The sequence below is a fragment of the Bubalus kerabau genome, chromosome 19, assembly GCF_029407905.1.
Source record: "Bubalus kerabau isolate K-KA32 ecotype Philippines breed swamp buffalo chromosome 19, PCC_UOA_SB_1v2, whole genome shotgun sequence".
In the NCBI taxonomy this organism is placed as follows: Eukaryota; Metazoa; Chordata; class Mammalia; order Artiodactyla; family Bovidae; genus Bubalus; species Bubalus kerabau.
The window spans coordinates 22,384,470-22,405,806 of record NC_073642.1 but is presented as its reverse complement, the minus strand read 5'-3'; the positions used below and the strand labels follow the sequence as shown (position 1 = coordinate 22,405,806).

The window sequence follows — 21,337 nt, the reverse complement described above, 5'->3', positions numbered from 1 at the left end:
GGTTTCCGTGGCAACCTGGGGTATGAGGGACTCTCCCCCTCACAGGCCCTATCACGTTGCTGCTGGGGACTCTGCTGAGCTCAGCAAGACCTGCCAGTAAGCAGGGTGGCACTTCTTTCCAATACATATGTCAATGCATCCGTCACCTTCTTTCCCACCCGACTTCCTCAGCGAGGAAGCCTACCAATTTCGGAGCATCTACGTGTCAGGCACGTCACCTAGCTCAACCCTGATAATTATACAACCTATCCCACTGATAAGGAAACCAAGCTCCAAGGGGTTCAGGCCCTCAACCTGAGGGACCTGTCCCGGAGGGCACACAGTTGGAACCCTGCCCTACTGAAGGGCAGATATCTCCTCCTGACACACACACATCGGTTCCCCACTGGAGGAGGAGCAGCAGCAACTCGAAGCTTTATCCAAATGTTTTATTTTGTATAATGACTTTCAGACCAGCATTTATAGATAAGCCTAAGTCCCTGAGGGGCCAGAGATCCCACCGTGCAAAACAAACAGACCCAAGGCCTGAAGAGGGGCAGTAAATGCATTAGAAATACATGGGGCGCATCATCCCACAATCTGGGGCTCAGTTAGTAGATCTTCAGACTCAGAAAAGACACGTGTATTTGGTCTCTAATATCTGTGCTGAGAGAACCAGGGAGGGAGCTTGGGAGGCATGGAAAGGCTGAAGTATGCATCTTCTCTGGCCTGGGCAACGATGGCTCCAAGTACCACTCAGAGTGTCAGCCCCCGCTCCTTAAACAGCTGCCTTAGAGCCTCTTCCAGCTGTCGGTTTGTTCCCTGGAGCCCCTTCACCACCTGTGCCGCCCACTCGAAGTATTCCTGGACTCTGTGTTCAGACCATCCTGCACAAGAGTGGACAGAAAACCGCTCGTGTTGATATCCAGGGGTGCCCTGGATTTTGCCCACTTCCTGAGGGGCTTGGTGCAGGGCCTTGAGTTCCTGATGGATTTGTGCTGAAAACTTCCCCTTGGCCCAGCTTCTGTATTTCTACTGTATGAAAGATCAGAGGGGTCTAGTAAGATTAGTCTAGGGAATTAACAAGAACACTTGGGCTTTTATTCCAGGGGAACTGACCAACCTGTGCCTTCAGAAGATAGATACCCCTTCTTTCCCTCAGAGCAGGTGGGGGAGAGCGTACCCTCTGGGGTGCAGCGATTCAGGTCCCTCAGATTGTACAGCTTATCTGCCAGCTTCACCAGTTTAGCTCCGGGGCTGCTCTGGGGTGCGTGCTCCACCTGCAGCCGCTTTCTCTCCAGCTTGGACAGAGTCTTGTCATCTGTCACCTCCTCCACCAGGCGCCGCACTTGGTCCCCAAAGTGCAGCTCCACCTCATCCAGGGTGGTGTCTGTGTCCTCCACTGTGTCATGGAGCAGGGCTGCCTGTGGACAGGCTCCCACTCAGTCCTGGGATGCCTGCCACGGGGTGCCCGAAGCTGATTGGGGCCCGTGATCCCCAGCCTAGCCTCCTAGCAGAGGAGGAAAGTTACCTGTAATACCACAATGTCAGTGATCCCCGCCTCGTGGGTCAGGATCCGAGCCACACCTGACGGGGCAAAGCAGGAAGTCAGGAGGGGGTTCAGGGCCGCGTGATGGGGGTTCTGCAGAGCCAGAGGTAGCCGCCCCTCACTAGCGGGGTGACCTTGGGCACGTCCTTTACTTTTTTTTTTTTTTTTTTGGATGTCCACTGTACACAGGGAACAGCCATGCCGACCGCTCCAGGTCGCTGTGAGTCTTAAACACGAACTGTGCCTGGTACAAAGCTAGGTACCCACTAGGTGCCCGAGGAGCTGCACGCCCTCCGCGTTCCCTTCCCGGTCCCCAACCCCTGGAGGCTACAGCCGTGGCTCCCCCGGCGGAGCGCCCACCGATAGGGTGGTTGATGTAGGGGGTCCCTTCGGGGTCCTTCCGCCGCTGCCGTTGGTGCTTGCGGGCCGCGAAGTCAGCAGCCTCCAGGAGCTGGGCCACCTCGGAGCCCATCGTGCAGGTGGGGCGGGTACCTTAGGTCCCAGGCGCCCGGGGAGCGTGGATCCAGCGTCCACAGCGCCCCCTGGCGCCGCGGAGGTCCGGGAGGTGGTGGAGTCTGGTCCGACGGATTCTTCCGGGTCTGATGGGTGGGCCTTGGGTGTAGGAAGTTGCTGCCCACAGCTTCGCAGCTGCTAGTTAACTGTGCTTTGCCGAGGGTGCATGAAGAATATGGCCTGGCTCTCTGGGAGCCCGCAGCCTAGGCGAAGGAGGAAAACAGACAAGAAGACAGTGGCCTCACTGTGTCCGGAGCAGGAAGGCGCAGAGGACTGTCCTAACTTGGTGGGAGAGCAAATCACTTAGCCTCTGGGCGCGAGACAACTTCTCTGGGGAGGACCCTCTCCCGCCATGAAAAGACAATTTTCAAGCTGCCAATGCTCGGAACATTCTCAAAGTGCTCTAAAAATAGTTGTCCCTGCAAGAATGGCCTGGTTGCTACGGGCAAAGGAGCCTCACACTAGGGCCCAGAAGACCCCTGGGGTCTGCTGCTGCTGCTGCTAAGTCCCTTCAGTCGTGTCCGACTCTGTGCGACCCCATAGACAGCCCACCAGGCTCCCCCATCCCTGGGATTCTCCAGGCAAGAACACTGGAGTGGGTTGCCATTTCCCTCTCCAAGGCATGAAAGTGAAAAGTGAAAGTGAAGTCGCTCAGTCCTGTCCGACTCTTAGCCACCCCATGGACCGCAGCCTACCAGGCCCCTCTATCCATGGGATTTTCCAGGCAAGAGTGCTGGAGTGGGGTGCCATTGCCTTCTCTGCTCCTGGGGTCTGACCTAGAAATTGGAGCTTACAGTGGAGCCTCCGTGATGGTTTCAGATAGACTCCCAGGCCGCAGTGCTGTTTCTGCAGGAACTGTTTTCTTTGCTCTCAGGTGCCAGGAACAAAATCTGCATGTCTTTCTTGTGCCATGAGGGTTCCTACTCCAGTCCCCAGGCACTGCTGTGGGGCCCCTGGGCTTATGAGCGTTGTCACTGTTGTTCTGAGAGCATTACGTTGTCAGGCCTCAGTAGACACTACAACCACACAACACTGTGGACTGGTGGCCTCTGGTCTTTTGGAGAAATCCCCTGTCTCAGCAGACAGTATCTATGAAGTAAGGTTTGCTGAGACCGGAAGACCCTGGAAGAGCTGTCCCTGTGAAGTGGAGTTGGCTGATTGCTAAGTTTACTCCAGTTGATTAGCAGCTTTTGTACTTTGGCTGGTAGCTGGGGCCCATGAGGACTCAGGAGACAAGTTAATGAGAGCGCTCGCTCTTGCTTTTCAGCTAGTCTTGGTGGTTGCCACGATGCAGAAGTTAGAGAGGGAAGCCCCAAATGCTGGAAACAAGGTCTCTGGGGCCCGAAATAGAACAAGCTGAATCCCCATAGCTTCCATAGCAGCCTGAAAGTTAAGAGTGGGTGGAGAGAAACATATCTGGCTCTAAACGCATGTCTGTTCTTCAGGCTAGTGGCTCGACTCGGCTCATTCCTCATTCGGCCCTCCAGCCTTCTGAGCCTTTTCCCCTTCAGCTCAGAGAACCTTAGACAGCATGGAGTCACAATCCCCATATTTTTCAACAGAAGATAGAAACTCAAGTCACTTTCATCTCTCGCTAGAGGTCTGTGACAGAGAAGCTTCAGGTTTGTGTTGATGGTGCTTTAATTTTTATTTCCTTACTGTCTGCATCTGTGGCTTAAAAATAGAGCTGTTAGGGTTTCTAGGACCAGGGCCGAGGTGGAAGTGGAGGTGACCTCTCATGGGCTTCCAGAGGCGGTCAGGCCCTCTGCTGACAGGCTTGTCAGCGGGGCTACTGCTGTTCTTCAGCTGGATGACGCCTGCTCAGCCGGCCTCCCTCTCAGGTACAGCGCTCTCCTCTGCCCACCACCCCCTCTGGTACTTAATCTTTTAGCAGGTATAGGCTACTCTGGGGAGCTGGTGAGGAGAGAGAAAGCCTGCCTTTCTGATAATAGTTGGCCCCTTTTACTCTCCAAAAGGGATGAGTGGGATGTGGGTAGATCACTCCTGCCTGTCTCCAGCCCCCCTCGCCCCTCCCTTCAGCTTTGGCCCACCACCCCCACCTGTGCCAGACCACCTGGGACGCTGACGGCCATCGCTACCCGGGTTTCTTCTGCCCTCGGCTCTCTGACACTCCGGAGGAAGCCTACTGCTGCCACACGCAGGCTGCAGGGGGCTTCTGCTGCACTCTGGCTGAATTTGAGGCCTTGAACCAGGTCAATCTGTCTGCCCTTCGGCCTCCTCCCGTCTTCAGGTGAGAACGCCAACCCCAGAGCCCTGGAATGCTGACAGGGTGTTCCAGTATCTTGGACTCTGTTCCTAATTTCTGGGGTGGGAGGCTTGTAGTTTACAGATCTCAAACCTAAAATCACCTAAATACATGATTACAAAACAATCTGTGAAGGAAAAGTTCAGGGGGCTGTGAGAACCGGTAACAGGGAGTCACTGTAGGTGTTGTGTGGTAGGTGGGGTTGGACGGGTGTCAATACTGAAAGGAGTATCTGGAGCAATCATGTATTAGCAGTTCAGTCGCTCATTCGTATCCGACTCTTTGCGACCGCATGGACTGCAGCACGCCAGGCGAGCTTGCTCAAACTCATGTCCATTGATGCCATCCAACCATCTCATCCTCTATTGTCCCCTTCTTCGCCTGCCTTCAATCTTTCCCAGCATGAGGGTCTTTTCCAATGAGTCAGTTCTTCGCATCAGGTGGCCAAAGTATTGGGAGTTTCAGCTTCAGCATCAGTCCGTCCAGTGATCAGTCCGAAGTGAATATTCAGGACTGATTTCCTTCACGATTGACTGGTTGGATCTCCCTGCAGACGGGGTTTGATCAAACATGTATTATCGTCGGGGTTTTCAATCCTGAATCTGTCCGTGGATGACTTCAGGGTACCTGTGAGCTCCCTGAATTTGTATTTACACGTTCTGCACTTTCCTGGGTAGCTTTCTCCAGACTCTCGGGGGCTCTGTAACGCACACGATGCGTCGAGAACGACTGGGACCTGCATCCTGATACCCTCCCGTCTCTCACAGGGGTCCGGGCCCGCTCCTAGCGCTGAGCCTTTACAGCCTGCTGCTCGTGGCCCTGATGACTGCAGACCTTGTGCATTTCTGCCGCGTTCGGGGCCGGGGCCGGGGCCAATGCCGAGACCTGAGCCCCAGCAGCGACCGGCGTCCCTCTAGGTCCTCCACCGCGCGCCCCCTGCAGGTCTCGGCGGGAACAGACTAAGCGCGCCCGGGACTTCTTTGCGCCTGCGGACCGGGGCCGAGCACCGCCCCGCGCCTGGCGCGCCCTCTCCTTGGCCCCGCCCGTTCCCCGCCCCGGCCTCTGACGCAAGACTGGGGCAGGGCAGCCGGCGGCGGATTCCCGAGCCTCCATCCACCCTACTCCAGAGACTGCGCCTGCGCGCGCCCGGGACGTCTGTGGCGCGATGACTGTGAGTGGTCCAGGGACCCCCGAGCCCCGGTCGGTCGGCCCCGGGGTGCGTACCCATTTACCCATACCCCTGGGCTATCTCCACTTCTCACCTGCTCGGACGATTGCCGGGCCGCTTCCTCCCTCTCAGTTTGGCCCTCCGTGGGGCTCGCCCACGACCCTCAGCGTCCTCTCCCAGTAGCTCCCCGACTCACCCTGAGCCCACCTGCGACGTTTCCACGCGTTCCCTCCACAGGCCAGCTCAGTGGAACAGCTGAGGAAGGATGGCAACGAGCTGTTCAAATGCGGGGACTACGAAGGTGCCTTGACGGCCTACACGCAAGCCCTGGGTCTGGGCGCAACGCCCCAGGACCAGGCCATTCTGCATCGGAACCGGGCGGCCTGCCACCTCAAGCTGGTGAGGGAGCCGGCTGCTCTTCCCCTCGCCTGCCCGGGCCTCTTTTGCCCACCCCGCCGGTGCTCGGGCCCCCACACTTGTCACATGGCCTTTGGGCCTTTAGGTGACTCGAGAACAACCCTGTTGCCCAGTTTTGCCCGAAAAAGGAGATGACCAGCAACTCAAGCCCTGTTCTTTCTGTTTCAGGAAGATTACGAGAAAGCAGAAACAGAGGCAACCAAAGGTAGGGGAATGAGGGCCCTTGGGTGGAGCCGTGGGGCTTCTGGGGTGGGCAGCCCTCACTTTTTCCTTTTCCTTTCACCCCTAAAACACATCTGCCTTCTTTTTCTCTCCCCCACTTCCCTGGGCATCTCCTTTTCTGCAGCTACTCTGACCTTTTCTGAGGCTGAAATACTGAGCCCCACATCCATACCCCCACCTTCCTCTAGCCCTCGAGATCTTTCCCTACTGCTCTTGCCTGGAGATGGTGGCCTCTCGGGTGCTGACAGAGCTCCTGTTTGTGCTCAGCCATCGAAAAGGACGGCGGGGACATCAAAGCACTTTACCGAAGGAGCCAAGCCCTAGAGAAACTGGGCCGCCTCGACCAGGCCGTCCTTGATCTGCAGAGATGTGTGAGCCTGGAGCCCAAGAACAAAGTTTTCCAGGAGGCCCTGCGGAACATCGCGGGCCAGATTCAGGAGAAGGTATGTGAGTAACTGGGAGAGCGAGGCATTGACCAGTGGTAGAGGGGCACTGGAAAGTGGATCTGGAGCAAAGGTATAATCACATATCTCTGAAGAGGGGATACTGATGGCAAATGACCTTATAGAAGGATGCGCAACCTTGTCAGTGGTCGCGAAAAAGCACATTGAAAGAACAGCAAGGTGCTATTCTTTTCAGTGATCTGTTTGGCAAACATTTTTTAACGTTAAAAAAAAAATGTATGTTTATTTTTGGCTGCTTTGGGATTTAGTTGCCGCATGCAGGATCTTTGATGCATTGTGTGGGCTTCTCTCTAGTGGTGCGTGGGCTCCAGAGTGGGCGGGCTCAGTAGTTGTACGTGGGCTTAATTGCCACTCTGCATGTGAGATCATAGTCCCCTGACTAGGGATCAAATCCATGTCCCCTGCATTGGAAGGCAGATTCTTAACCACTTGCCACCGGGGAAGCCCCATGTGGCAGACATTTTAAAGTTCGTACACATTGCTAGAACGAGGGAGACAGACAGTTATAGGGTGAGGTTGGGGGGATCGTGGGCTTTTTCATGACTGCTTCCAGCTCCTTTGGGAGTCCTTTAGTACATCTGTCAAATTTGAGCATATACTGTGATTCAGCATGTTTTCTTTTTGCTGTCTTCCCTAGAGAAGCCTCGTCCATGTATGCAAGCAGGTGTGTGTATGTTTGTTTCAGCCTCGTTCGTAGTAATGAAAAATTGGAACTTGCCAAAATGCCCAGCAATAGGGGAACGGCTAAACAGATTGAGTCACATCCTTATCACAGATACCTACGTGTAGTTATTGAGAATAGGCAGGTGGTCATGCAAGGATGTGGAAAGCGGACAGTGTGATATCATCTATGTTAAAACAATCCCCCGTATGTGCACCCAAAATAATACCATGTTTTGTTCCATGGGTACACTTGGGTATGTCATTACAAAGGAAAATCTTTTAAAAGGGAAACATCACAGTGATAACAGTGTGACTGCTAGGGAGAGGAACGGGCTTGCAGGGGCTTTTCAAAAGAGATTTTGCTTCATCTGTTCATTTTTTAAAATAAAGAGATGATGTTTGTATGATTCACATATTTAAAAATTGAGAAGAGAATCTAAAGAGCATCATTAACTATTTTCAAGTTGGAATTAGCCTGACAATTGGGTGTTAATATGCTGACCCAGTGGAAGCAAGTAATATGATGGCAGACACCTTATCAAAAGATTGAGACCTGGGGAAGCAAATTATTTTCCTCTCAGCGTCAGCTCTGTTTGATCTGCAGGGGCTGCCTCGAGCTCTGTGTTGAGAAGGATTAGGAAGCAGGTTGCCTGGGCCTAGGAGGGGACGGATCGGTGGTGTCTGCCATGGATGCAGGAGGGGCAGTGGTACACACGGGTTAGGCATGTGTGCTATCCACACCCAGAACCCCGGGGAAGGAAAAGGCCTAGGATGAGGTTGGTCATCAGATTATTTTAAAAATCCATCAAAAAGAGAATCCTTGACCTAAACAGAGTACCAGCAACTTCATCATGACCTGCTGGCTCCCTTGCAGGAGGTATAAATGCCGATTCAGTGCCATGGGCCGTGCACCCGGACTGCCACACAATGCATGGCCCCCTGGGAGTGGGTTTTCTTGTGGCTAACAGGACGCCACCCTTCTGAATGGAACTGCCTTCAGCATCGGCACCACTCCCTGCTGCCCAAGGAGGAAACAGCTCAGAGAAGAAAATAGCCCAGGGAAGTTTGGGAGAGGCTGCGAGGCGAGTCTCTTCCTGCCCAAGGTAGCTGGGTGCGAGACCTGGGCCCAGACATCCATGCTGTGCCCTCCAGAGTCAGGAGCCAGGCCTGGGGAGGAGCTGGAGAGAACAAAGAGGAAATACGTTGTCTGGGCCCAAGAGGCGTTTCCTCCCATGCTTTGCTGGTCTGTCGTAGGTGAGATACATGTCCTCAACGGATGCCAAAGTGGAGCAGATGTTTCAGATACTATTGGACCCACAAGAAAAGGGCACCGAGAAAAAGCAAAAGGTAGAGACCTGGGTGAGTGGGGCGGAACTCCCCTAGTGCTGCCCAGCCCTCCCTGTGTGTGTGTGATGGCCCAGGAGCCCTTGCTGGCCTGGTCTGCTAGCACGTCACTCCTTAGGTGGTGCCGCTGGGCGCACAGAGCCTGAGTTGGGGCTCAGAGGGCCTGGGGCCTCAGTGTGGGCCACGGAGAGGGAGCCAGTGTCCCTGGAGCACCTACTGGTGCTCAGGTCTCATGCCAAGAGCCAGGTGCACAGAGGCGTCTGAGTCACAGACTGCCCTTCAGGCTTTGCCAGGGACTTAAGACTCCGTTTATGCTAACCATCAACTCCCAGAGCGAGCTCTTCCCTCTGCCTCCAGAGGGGGAAGCTGATGTTCAGAGCGGTGAAGTTCATGGCCAAGGCCCCCGAGCTCAGGGGGAGCAGTGAGGTTCAGGTGGTCTTCTCTCTCCGTGCCGTGTTCGTGTCACAACGTGCTTCCTTTGACGCAGGCGTCTCAGAACCTGGTGGTGCTGGCCCGGGAGGATGCTGGAGCCGAGAAGATCTTCCGGAGCAATGGGGTTCAGCTCTTGCAGCGCCTGCTGGACACGGGAGAGCCCGACCTGATGCTGGCAGCCCTGCGCACCCTAGTCGGCATTTGCTCTGAGCACCAGTCACGGGTGGGTGTGGCGGAGGGTCTAGCTACTGTCTCTGACAGTCTGTCTGTCCATCCACTCACGTGGGCTCTTAGTTCCCTGACCAGGGATTGAAGCTGTGCCCCCTGCATTGGAACCACAGAGTCTTAACCACTGGACCCCCAGGGAAGTCCCATAGCTCTCAACTTACAAGGCAAAGTATAAGGAGACACATAACAAGAGAGGCAACATTAAAATGACAAAAAGACCAACATGATTTGGGACAAAGTGAGGCCAAGAACGAGTGTAAGCAGCCCGGGGACACTGAGCACGTGCATCAGAAGGTCACAAGTGTCGCCCTCGGCTCTTCTCAGAGGTGCCTGGTCACTGATGCCCTCCTTGTCCCTGTGGTAAAAGCACGCTGCTTGCAAAGAACGGACACCTGTCCTTCCCTCGCCACCAGGCTGGCATTTTGCTTGGACAGGGGTCCTCACAGTGTGTGACGTGGTCGGTCATGTGACCCACAGCATCTTCACCATCGAGTCAGTGACCGGATATGCCGGGCAGGACCCTGGGATGGTTCTTCGTGGAGACTGTGGGTGTCCCGCACACATGGTTCAGCCAGCACAGCCCTGTGTCAGGCTGGTGTCAGCAAGTCCCTGCTCTGGCTCTTGCCTGCACCAGCTGGACTCGGGGAACAACGGCTTGACCCTCAGTAGGTTTTAGAGGAGCCCACAGTTCCTAGATCGGGGTGGAAATGTGAAACATTCTGTGAAAACTAGTCAGGCCAAGATCGGGCTCTGTTTCTGGGTCTCCCAGAACTAAAACTGGTAAAAGCACGTGAATTCTGCCCACCTCCTGCAGCCTTCCTGGGATCCCTTTGGGATCTTAGTTTCCCGACCAGGGATTGAACCAATACCCCTTGCAGTGGAAACTCAGAGTCTTAACCACTGGACCGCCAGGGAAGTCCCTGGAGTGTTTTCTTTAGGAAGCCCTTCCAACAAGAGAATCCGGGTATCACCCAGGTCTCACCCTCAGGCAGACCCACTGTGCCTTCTCGGGGAGCTGCTTTTTCCACTCACGTTTTCTCCCCTCTGGCCACCCTCTGCGACCCCCAGTTAGGGATCACTGAAGCTGCCCTTTGCCAACCGGAAGCTCTGTCCACCTCTTTCCCCCCACCAGACAGTGGCCACCCTGAGCGTGCTGGGAACCCGGCGGGTGGTCTCCATGCTGGGCGTGGAAAACCAGGCCGTGTCCCTGGCTGCCTGCCACCTGCTGCAGGTTATGTTTGATGCCCTCAAGGAAGGTGTCAAGAAAGGCTTCCGCGGCAAAGAAGGCGCCATCATCGTGGGTGAGTCGGTGGAAGCCAGTCTGTGTCCTATGGGTGTTGATGTCTTTCGGGGGAGCAGCCAAGCTGGCTGCACCTGCAGTTTGTTCAGGAGAAAGGCTTGTTGATGGTATCTCACTCTAGGTTCTAAGGACCTGGGGCGCCTCTGGGGTAGGCTAGAAACCAGCACCCAGCTGCAGGTCCCCTCACCCTACCAGGGAAGTCCAGGGTCAGATGGGGCTGGGCCACTGCAGAGCCAGTGAATGTCTTCCTGTTGCCAGATCCCGCCCGGGAGCTGAAGGTCCTCATCAGTAACCTCCTGGAGCTCCTGACAGAGGTGGGGGTCTCGGGCCAAGGCCGAGACAATGCCCTGACCCTCCTGATTAAAGTGGTGCCCCGGAAGTCTCCCAAGGACCCCAACAACAGCCTCACCCTCTGGGTTATCGACCAAGGTAGGTGACAGAGTTTGAAAAAGAGAAAGGTACTTCCCTGACAGTCCCATGGTTAGGACTCTGCGCTTTCACTGCCGAGGGCCTGGGTTTAATCCGTGTTTGGGGAACAAAGATCCCATGTGGATCCCACATGGCACAGCATATAAATAAGTAAATAAATAGAAATACAGGTAGATAGGGCTTCCCTGGTGGCTCAGATGGTAAAGAATCCTCTTGCCAATGCAGGAGACATGGTTCGATCTCTGGGTTGGGAAGATCCCCTGGAGAAGGGAATGGCAACCCACTCCAGTATTCTTGCCTGGAGAATCCCATGCACAGAGGAGCCTGGTCGGCTACAGTCGTTGGGTCCCTAAGAGTTGGACACAACTGAACGACTCACAGTTATTGGCCATACGCTTATAGGTAGGTAAAAAAATAGACCAAGCATATGTGTGGCATGTCGCTCGGATGGCTGGGCCTGCGCCACCCCAGGAGCGACTGCACCCAGCATGTGTGTCTGCACTGAAGCCCATGTGTCCCGTGCTGTACCCTTCGGCAGCATTGGATGCTTCAGCCGTGTGCGTGTGCACCCGCCCACACGGCGAGCAGGCCCGTGAGCAGGTTAACAGGTAGGCTGGGCCAGCTTTCTGTGTCAAGTTCTTTTCATTGTGTGTGTGTTACTTCTGTACATGGGGGGGAAATTCTTACAGTTTAATATAGAAGTTCACACTTCTTCTTTCCCTAAAGAAACATAAGGAAAGGTTGGCAGAGTCCCAGTGTGAGCACGCCTGTTGGGTACTCATATTTTCTTGTTATCCCAATGATCCTATGAGGCATGAGGTTATTTTCCCTGCAGTTTTGCAGCTGTGAGGAACCTCTAAGCTCCAGAGCATCGGGCTCCACAGGCAGGGCCAGCCCACAGGCCTTAAGTTCTGAGGTCCTTTGCTGACCCCAAACCTGCCCTCCCGCAGACAGCGGGTCCGCCAGCCCGATTTTGTGAGCCAGCCTGTACTCTGTGAGCTCGTGCGAACAGAGACCTCTTCCCTTCGCCCATTGGGGTTGGAACTCGTGTTCTGCTGTTTGAATAGGGTGTCTTTTCAGGTCTGAAGAAGATCCTGGAGGTGGGGGGCTCTGTGCAGGACCCTCCTGGGGAGCTCACAGTGACAGCAAACAGCCGCATGAGCGCCTCCATCCTGCTCAGCAAGCTCTTCGATGACCTGAAGTGTGATGCCGAGAGGGAGAATTTCCACCGACTCTGTGAAAACTACATCAAGTAAGGGAGCCCTCCTGTAGCCAGGGCTCCCTCGAGAGCGCTGACTCTTTGGGGAGAGACAGCAGTAAAAAGTTTCCCATCAGAGAAACGGCCTTGGGGAGGACTTGTGAGAGTCAGAGTGGTCCCAAGGGCCACTTGTTGTTTCAGAGTCCCTCTGCAGGGATGTTCTTTCTTATTTATTTATACACTGCTTAGCATATCAGACGGAGAAGGCAATGGCACCCCACTCCAGTACTCTTGCCTGGAAAATCCCATGGGCGGAGGACCCTGGTAGGCTGTAGTCCATGGGGTCGCTAAGAGTTGGACACAACTGAGCAACTTCACTTTCACTTTTCACTTTCATGCATTGGAGAAGGAAATGGCAACCCACTCCAGTGTTCTTGCCTGGAGAATCCCAGGGACGGGGAAGCCTGGTGGGCTGCCATCTATGGGGTTGCACTCTTAGCACCCACGCGGAGTCGGACATGACTGAAGCGAGTTAGCAGTAGCAGTAGCGTATCAGATCTGTTCCCCGACCAGGGCTCAAACCCATTCCCCTTGCTGTGGAAGCACAGTCTTAATTACTGGACCGCCAGAGAAGTCCCCAAGGATATTCTTTCTTATGTCAGTTCTCCTCCAGTGCAGCTGGCTCATTGCTAAAGAATCTGCCTGCCAATGCAAGAGATGAAAGAGACACAGCTTCAATCCCTGGGTCGGGCAGATCTCCTGGAATAGGGAATGGCAGCCCACTCCAGTATTCTTGTCTGGAGAATCCCATGCACAGAGGAGCCTGGCGGGCTAAATCCATTGGGGTCACAAAGAGTTGGACACAAGTGAACATGCACAAGCTCTCAAGCTGTCTAGTGCAGCCGGTATCCTCTAGCACGTAGCGTGCACCGAGCACACGCTGTGTGTCCATCCTGACACGCCGGTGCTGCTTCACAGCCCTCACCCTTAAGGGCTCACAGCTAGGAGCAGACTGATGGATGACAAGTCATGGAGTGAGTGGCCCAAGTTCGGACCTCAGTGACCACAGGGAAGGAGACAGGGTGGCGTGGGTGACAGCCACCTGCGTCAGATGGCAGGTCATCGGGGGTGGGGATGGGACTCGAATGAAAGCCTGGAGGAAGAACCCCGGTGGCTGCCGTCCAGAGGGGTGGTGTCCTGGTCTTCCCGCTGGCAGCTTTTCTTGCTGCTGTTGCCCACATCCTGCAGATGCCTGGCCAGGGGAGGAGGCGGAGGGAACGGCAGTCTCTTGGTGCTGGCTGCGATGTGACAGCTGCTGCCCTGTGCCCCGCAGGAGCTGGTTCGAGGGCCACGGGCTGGCTGGGAAGCTGCGGGCCATCCAGACAGTGTCCTGCCTCCTGCAGGGCCCATGTGACGCCGGCAACCGGGCCCTGGAGCTGAATGGCGTCATGGAGAGCGTGATCGCCCTGTGCGCCTCGGAGCAGGAGGAGGAGCAGCTGGTGGCCGTGGAGGCCCTGATCCATGCAGCCGGCAAGGCCAAGCGGGCCTCATTCATCACAGCCAACGGCGTCTCACTGCTGAAAGATCTGTACAAGCGCAGCGAGAAGGACAGCATCCGCATCCGGGCGCTGGTGGTGAGATGGGCAGGCCTGGGCTGAGCCAGCAGGTGGCCAGGCAGGGGGCCCCGGCTGGCCCGTGTCTCAGAGTACAGCCTTAGCACATGCTTGGTGAAAATGGGGGACGTGCAGGGCCTTGTCAAAGGGCCTCCCTGATCACTCAAGACAGTAAAAAAATCTGCCTGCAATGTGGGAGATCTGGGTTCCATCCCTGGGTTGAGAAAGTCCCATGGAGAAGGGAATGGCAACCCACTCCAGCATTCTTGCTTGAAGAATCCCATGGACAGAGGAGCCTGGTGGGCTACAGTCCATGGAGTCTCAGAGTTGGACACAACTGAGCAATTTTCACTTTCAGGGCCTTGTCAAGGCCAGAGCAGGGCCCTGGCTTCTCCTGAGGAGGAGGAGGAGGTGAGGCTTGGACAGAGAGGACCTCTGAGAATGCAGGGCAGCCCGGGCTGCCCACTGTGGGCGGTGGGAGCGGCTCTAGGAGGAGTTTGGAGGACACTCTAGGCCAGGCAGGTCTGGGGGCTGTGTGAACAGGCTGGGCTGCCAGGCAGCCCCCAGAGCCGGTGTCTAGGGAACACCTGACCTCTGTGCGCCTGCTGCAGCCCTGCCCCTGGAGGAAGCCGGTCCTTCCCTTTGGGGCACCTCGTCCTGGGTTTCTCCCTCCCATGGGGGTCCTGGCCTTGGCTGAGGCACCTGTCTTCTCCCCACACGTGTCTTAGCTCTGCCCGTCAAGAGCTTCCTTGGTGTGAGGTGGGAAGGAATAGAGCAAGTCTGGTGCACATCAGCGGGGGTGGGGCCCGGGCCAGCATGTGGTCAGCATGTCAGTCTCTCCCAGATGCTATCACATGGCCACCCTAGCAGTTGGTTTTGTGGGCTTCCCAGGTGGCACTAGTGGTAAAGAATCCGCCTGCCAGTGCAGGAGACATAAGATACGTGGGTTCAGACCCTGGGTTGGGAAGATTCCCTGGAGGAGGGCATGGCAACCCACTCCAGTATTCTTGCTTGGAGAATCCCATGGACAGGAGCCTGGCAGGTTGCAGTCCATAGGGTCGCAAAGGGTCGGACATGACTGAAGCGACTTAGCACAGCACAGTCCAGCTGGTAGCCTGGTAGGGGTGTGCCTGGCCCCCAGGAAGCCTGGCAGAGTGCTGGGGGGAGCCCTGCCCTGCCTCCGTCCCTTGGCCAATAGCTGGTTCTCAACCTCTCTTGCAGGGGCTCTGTAAGCTCGGCTCGGCCGGAGGGACTGACTTCAGCATGAAGCAGTTTGCCGAAGGCTCCACTCTCAAGCTGGCCAAGCAGTGTCGAAAGTGAGTGGTTTAGCATGGCCGTGGCTCTGTGCCTCCTGGCCAGACTTCAAGAGAAGAGGGGAATCCTCACTGCCCTGTCCTCCCCAGGCAGACCCTCCACGTGAACTGCTTCCGTATGTGGTGGGGATGCCCCAACCACTGGCTTTTCCCCCGTGGGTCCTGGGGTGCCCCTCCTACTGCTCCCCCCGCCACCCCCCTGCCCGTTCTGGTAGTTATCAGTGCCCTGCACGCCCCCAGGTGGCTGTGCAATGACCAGATGGATGTGGGCACGCGGCGCTGGGCAGTGGAGGGCCTGGCCTACCTCACCTTCGATGCTGATGTGAAGGAAGAGTTTGTGGAGGATGCGGCTGCCCTGAAGGCTCTGTTCCAGCTCAGCAAGGTAGCCCCTGGGCTCCTGCAGTCGTCCAGGGACACTGACTAGTATTAGAGCCCAAAGGGCTTTCTTGGCAGGTGTGGCCAGCGGCGTTTGTGACACAGGGCTGGTAGCCCGAGTGACTGCCCTGTGTGGCCTGGGTGTCTGACCTGCAGCAGTGGTATCAGAAAGGGTGCTCTCTTAGGAGGAGTTGGGGAGGTCAAGTGCATGAGCTCCCAAAGTCAGGGCCACCCTGGGGCCTGGGAGGTGCCCGGATTCATCCTGGTGCCCAGGGGGCCCAGCCGAGGGTAGAACTGGGAGCCTGGGCAGCGCTGACCCAGGTCCTGCTCTGCCCCCGGGCTGGCCGCTGACGGCCCCTCTGCCCCCCGCGCCCTCCGGCAGTCCGAGGAGAGGTCGGTGCTCTTCGCGGTGGCCTCGGCGCTGGTGAATTGCACCAACAGCTACGACTACGAGGAGCCAGACCCCAAGATGGTGGAGCTGGCCAAGTATGCCAAGCAGCACGTGCCCGAGCAGCACCCCAAGGTGAGGGGGCCCCAGCGTCATGGGGGCCTGTTGACCTGAGGCATCCACAGCAGATGCACTTCTGTTTAAGCGGGTTTCTTTCTCTTTTAATCTTTTTTTAACTTACTTTATGTATTTATGTTTGGCAGCACTGGGTCTTTGTCGCTGCCCGGGCTTTTCTCTAGCTGCGGTGAGCAGGGGCCACTCTCGAGTTGCCGTGTGCAGGCTTCTCGCTGCGGTGGCTTCTCTTGTTGCAGAGCACCGGCTCCAGAGCTCAGGCTCGGTAGTTGCGGCACACGGGCTTAGTTTCCTGCAGCATGTGGGATCTTCCCAGACCAGGGATTGAACCTGTGTCCCTTGCATCGGCAGGTGGCTTCTTAACCACCAGACCGCCAGGGAAGTCCTCTTTCCCTTTGTTGTCATGCCCATCAACATGTGTCGTGAGAAGGGTTCCCCTTTCCCCTGCTTGATCGGCTGAGGTCCCTCTGCTCAGCTGCCTGCTTCCCCAGGACAAGCCGAGTTTCGTGCGGGCTCGGGTGAAGAAGCTGCTGGCGGCCGGCGTGGTGTCAGCCATGACGTGCATGGTGAAGACCGAGAGCCCTGTGCTGACCAGTTCCTGCAGGGAGCTGCTCTCCAGGTGAGCCTTGCCCCCTGCCCGTCAGCCTCCCCGCTGCTGATGAAACTACAGAGGGAGCCTTTGCTGGTGCAGTGGGCTCCTGGAGCAAGAGGGGCCACCCGCCTGCCAGTCTGCCTTTGCTGCACCCGGGAGCGGATGGTCTGCCCACCAGAGCCCCGGCCCGCCCGCCCAGCCTGGCACTCTCCCCGCAGGGTCTTCCTGGCTTTGGTGGAAGAGGTGGAGGACCGCGGCACTGTGGTTGCTCAGGGAGGGGGCAAGGTAAGCTGGCTCAGACTCCTTCAGGATGGGCCGTAAAACATGACTCAGTGGCTGCCACAGCAGAGCTCGGTGTTGGATGGGGACAGAGAAGTGTCATTAGCAGCCAGCAGGAATGTCTTCCTGACGCGTGAGTGATGCTGAAGGGCCCTGGACTTTGTGCCTGCAAGGCTCTGAGGGCTCCTGTGTCATTGACCTTCATGGCCCTGTGCGTGGCACAGTCCATGTCTAGCCCTTTATAAGTGTTTCCAGAAGCGTCTGGGTAGCTTGCCGGGGGGCCTAGGAAGTGAGAGGGTGTGAGTGGGTGTGTGGTCAAGCCCGGGGAGACAGACGGGAGAGGCAAGGGTGGCACAGTCAGGGCCTCGGGCCTCACGGTCCTGGCTGTACCCTGGGTGCTGATGGGCCCGTCCCACAGGCTCTGCTCCCACTGGCCCTGGAAGGCACCGACGTGGGGCAGACGAAGGCAGCCCAGGCTCTCGCCAAGCTCACCATCACCTCCAACCCAGAGATGACCTTTCCTGGCGAGCGGGTGCGTGTCTTCCTGCCCCAGCCCCGGCTTGTCCTCCACCCCCTCAGTGGGCCCTCCTGGCCTTTGACTCGGGCTGTGGCTCCTCCGCAGGGCCCCGGGGTGGGCGTGGGCGACCTCTCGGGGGCTGGACTCCCATCTGCAGGGCCGGTGGGGTCGGGAGAGCCGGGGCGGGTAGCCCTGATGCATGGGTGCATATGCAGATCTACGAGGTGGTCCGGCCCCTCGTCTCCCTGTTGCACCTCAACTGTTCCGGCCTGCAGAACTTCGAGGCGCTCATGGCTCTAACGAACCTGGCAGGGATCAGCGAGAGGCTCCGGTGAGGTCCGCGGGGATGCGGGACCTGGGCAGGGCACCATGGTTTAGACCATTCCCAGGAAAGCACTTTACAGTTTTTTTTTGTCGTTATTCATTTACTTATTTTGTTTTTGGCTGTGCTGGGCCTTAGTTGCTGCACGCTGGCTTTCTGTAGTTGCGGTCAGCGGGGGCCACTCCTCATTGCGGTGCACAGGCCTCTCTTTGTGTTAGCTTCTCTTGTAGCAGAGCACAGGCCCCAGGGGCCCCGGCACAGGCTTCAGTAGTTGTGGCACGTGGGCTTATAGTTGCTTCTCAGCATGTGGGATCTTCCTGGACCAGGGATCGAACCCATGTCTCCGGCATGGCAGGCAGATTCTTATCCACTGGACCACCAGGGAAGTCCAGCACTTTAGTTTGGAGAGTACTCCTCAGCTACTTATTTGCCAGACAGGCCAAGAGGCGTGACTTGTATAGTGTTTTGCGAGAGGGCAAGGACCTAGGCCGTAAGAGTGCAGGCCCTGGAGTCAGACCACCTGGGTTCAAATCCTGGCTTTACTGGTTGTTAGTGTGTAACCTCTCAAGTAACTTAACCCCTCTGAGCCTTAGTTTCTACCTCTGTGAAATAGAATGGTTATATACCTATCTCATGGAGTAGCAGTGAGGAGGATTAAATGAGAAAATACAGGTAAAAGCATTGACTACCTAGATGCCTGACTCCCAGCAATGTGTCCAAGCAATATGTATTAGCCACATCACTAATGGTGAGACTACTCAGTCTCAGTCTCCTCTTCTGCAAAATAGCGGTGATAATCACACGAGCACCTTCACCATAGGGCTGTGGTGAGGATTTTTTAAAAAATATTTATTATTTGGCTGCGCCAGGTCATAGTTGCAGCATGCAGGATCTTAAGTTGTGGCATAGGAGATCTAGTTCCCTGACCAGGGATGGAGCCTGGATCTCCTGCATTGGGAGCATGGAGTCTTAGCCACTGGACCGCCAGGGAAGTCCCTGTGGTGAGGATTAAGTAAGATCGTCCAAGTGCTGGGTCAGGGTGAGTGCTCGAACGTTAGATGTTAGCATCGCCATCATCACCCCCAGGTCTCCTAACTCCTAGTTGAGAGCATTTTCCAAGGTCCCGCGTGCTGTCTCCTTGGCCGGGTTAGACGACTGGAAACCACTGCCCGGTGGCTTCAAACCTGCGCAGGGCAGTCTCTGCATATTGCCCAGGGAGATCCTTGGCCCAAGTCTTGTTGTATGGGGAAGGGGGCCTGGGAGTGACGGATGCAAACGCTCTGGTGATGCCGACGCTTCCGCCCTTGGCCCCGCAGGCAGAAGATCCTGAAGGAGAAGGCCGTGCCCATGATCGAGGGCTACATGTTTGAGGAGCACGAGATGCTCCGCCGGGCAGCCACGGAGTGCATGTGTAACTTGGCCATGAGCAAGGAGGTGAGGGCTGGTCCAGGCGGTCACACCAGGAAGGCACGCAGGAGTACCCGGCCCGGCTGGGCTCTGCCCCATCTGACTTGGTCCCTCCCCGCTTCTGGCCACAGGTGCAGGACCTCTTTGAAGCCACGGGAAACGACCGGCTGAAGCTGCTGGTGCTGTACAGCGGTGAGGATGACGAGCTGCTGCGGCGGGCGGCCGCCGGGGGCCTGGCTATGCTCACCTCCATGCGGCCCTCGCTCTGCAGCCGCATCCCCCAAGTGGTCAGTGCCTCTTCTTGGTGGAGCCGGGGGAGGTGGGCCAGGAACCCCAAGCCTGCTGGCGGTCGGTTGGTGGGAGGCAGCCCCAGGGTGTGCGGGTAGTGTTCGCTGCTGGGGTTCCCTACTGCTCCGTGGTCACACTGCCCTGTTTCTGGCAGACCACACACTGGCTGGAGATCCTGCAGGCTCTGCTTCTGAGCCCCAGCCAGGAGTTGCAGCACCGGGGTGCTGTGGTGGTGCTGAACATGGTGGAGGCCTCGAGGGAGATCGCCAGCACCCTGATGGAGAGCGAGGTGCTGGAGATCCTGTCGGTGCTGGCCAAGGACAAGGAGAGCCCGGTCACCAGGGCGGCCACAGCTTGTCTGGGGAAAGCCGTGGAATATGGGCTTATCAAACCCAGCCAGGACGGAAAATGAGGGCCTGCCTCTCGCACACGCTACCCATTGCAGCACAAGGAGCAAGGACAGACTGGCTGGTGGGGGCTGGGATGCAAACGCCTGGCCTCTCCTCCCCAACTGCCCTTTGATGTCCTCTGTTCTGAGTCAGGGAGCATGTTCACAGCCCTGCGCTCCCAGCACAGCCTCCGGGCGCACGCAGCAGGACACTTTTTCCTGTACTACTAAGACAGCTGGGAATGAGGACGGCTTGTCCTAATTCAGCCTGTGGGTTCCTGGCATTGGGAAGGACACAGCAAGCAGCCTCACCAGCTACGAGCATCACCCGAACCTGCTAGCAGGACCACTTCTGAGCCTTTAATAAAAGCTTGTGGAGGGATTTCATTGTTGTCCAGTGCTTAAGACTCTGTGTTTCCAATGCAGGTTCGATCCCTGGTCAGAGAACTAAGGTCCCATGTGCCAGTGTGGCCAAAAAAATAAAAGTACATGGAACTCAAGTATGTGCTCTGTCAGCGGGCAGGGATGGCTGGCAGTGGGCCAGAGTATGGAGCAGGAGCTGGGCATGATTGAGTAGTATGCGCAGCTTTACAGCAGCACAGCCGCCTCTAGGGAAGGGATCAAATGGATTCCTACCCCAGGTCCACTGAGTTGCTTACCCCTGTTAGAGGGTCAAAGGGTAAACATTGGGGAGCAAATCAGTATTTAGTTACATGGATATAAATGCATTCAGTACAGTCGCTCAGTCTTGTCCAACTCTTTGTGATCCCATGGACTACAGCACACCAGGCCTCCCTGTCCATCACCAACTCCAAGAGTTTACTCAAACTCATGTCCATTGAGTCGGTGATGCCATCCAACCATCTCATTCTCTGTCCCCTTCTCCTCCTCCCTTCAATCTTTCCCAGCGTCAGGGTCTTCCAGTGAGTCAAATTTTTGCATCAGGTGGCCAGAGTATCGGAGTTTCAGCTTCAGCATCAGTCCTTGCAGTGAATATTCAGGACTGGTTTCTTTTTGGATGGACTGGTTGGATCTCCTTGCAGTCCAGGTCTCTCCAAGAGTCTTCTCCAACACCACAGTTCAAAAGCATCAATTCTTCGGTGGTTAGGTTTTTTATAGTTCAACATTCACATCCATACATGACTACTGGAAAAACCGTAGCTTGGACTAGACGGACCTTTGTTGGCAAAGTAATGTCTCTGCTTTTTAATACGCTGTCTAGGTTGGTCACAGCTTTTCTTCCAAGGAGCAAGGCTTTCATGGCTGCAGTTACCGTCTGCAGTGATTTTGGAGCCCCCCAAAATAGTCTTGTCACTGTTTCCATTGCTTCTCCATCTGTTTGCCATGAAGTGATGGGACGGGATGCCATGATGTTAGTTTTCTGAATGTTGAGTTTTAAACCAACTTTTTCACTCCTCTTTCACTTTCAAGAGGCTCTTTAGTTACTTGCTTTCTGCCATAGGGTGGTGTCATCCACATATCTGCGCTAATAGGTCTTTCAATACTTCTGCCTTTGTATTGAGAGTTCTCAACGGCCTCCAGTCAGGGAGA

The 21,337-nt window shown here is 56.2% G+C and overlaps 2 protein-coding genes across 8 annotated transcripts; one reads left to right on the top strand and one right to left on the bottom strand.

The window, feature by feature from the left end:
- Positions 1-414: 414 nt before the first annotated feature.
- On the bottom strand, positions 415-3,128 carry HDDC3 (HD domain containing 3). Of its 3 annotated transcripts, XM_055555490.1 has the most exons (5): positions 2,836-3,128; positions 1,889-2,244; positions 1,511-1,566; positions 1,103-1,403; positions 415-866 (listed from the first exon to the last, which is right to left on the bottom strand). In XM_055555490.1, exons 2-5 carry the CDS (start codon positions 1,998-2,000, stop codon positions 736-738), a joined length of 600 nt encoding a protein of 199 aa, XP_055411465.1. In that variant the 5' UTR covers positions 2,001-2,244; positions 2,836-3,128; the 3' UTR covers positions 415-735. The 3 variants fall into 3 exon arrangements, with proteins under 3 accessions (XP_055411465.1, XP_055411464.1, XP_055411466.1); XM_055555489.1 differs by lacking the exon at positions 2,836-3,128 and having other exon boundaries at positions 1,889-2,659; XM_055555491.1 differs by lacking the exon at positions 2,836-3,128 and having other exon boundaries at positions 1,163-1,403; positions 1,889-2,060.
- Positions 3,129-5,381: 2,253 nt separating this feature from the next.
- Positions 5,382-20,173, top strand: UNC45A (unc-45 myosin chaperone A). 5 transcript variants are annotated; one of them, XM_055556045.1, is made up of 20 exons: positions 5,382-5,478; positions 5,713-5,874; positions 6,061-6,097; positions 6,382-6,557; positions 8,496-8,600; positions 9,073-9,240; positions 10,378-10,546; positions 10,804-10,974; positions 12,055-12,226; positions 13,506-13,806; positions 15,007-15,101; positions 15,339-15,480; positions 15,856-15,996; positions 16,485-16,612; positions 16,804-16,870; positions 17,283-17,396; positions 17,597-17,712; positions 19,020-19,137; positions 19,242-19,397; positions 19,553-20,173. In XM_055556045.1, exons 1-20 carry the CDS (start codon positions 5,473-5,475, stop codon positions 19,808-19,810), a joined length of 2,802 nt encoding a protein of 933 aa, XP_055412020.1. In that variant the 5' UTR covers positions 5,382-5,472; the 3' UTR covers positions 19,811-20,173. The 5 variants fall into 5 exon arrangements, with proteins under 5 accessions (XP_055412020.1, XP_055412019.1, XP_055412018.1 ...); XM_055556044.1 differs by having other exon boundaries at positions 5,453-5,523; positions 8,496-8,588; XM_055556043.1 differs by having other exon boundaries at positions 5,453-5,523.
- The last annotated feature ends 1,164 nt before the right edge of the window (positions 20,174-21,337 follow it).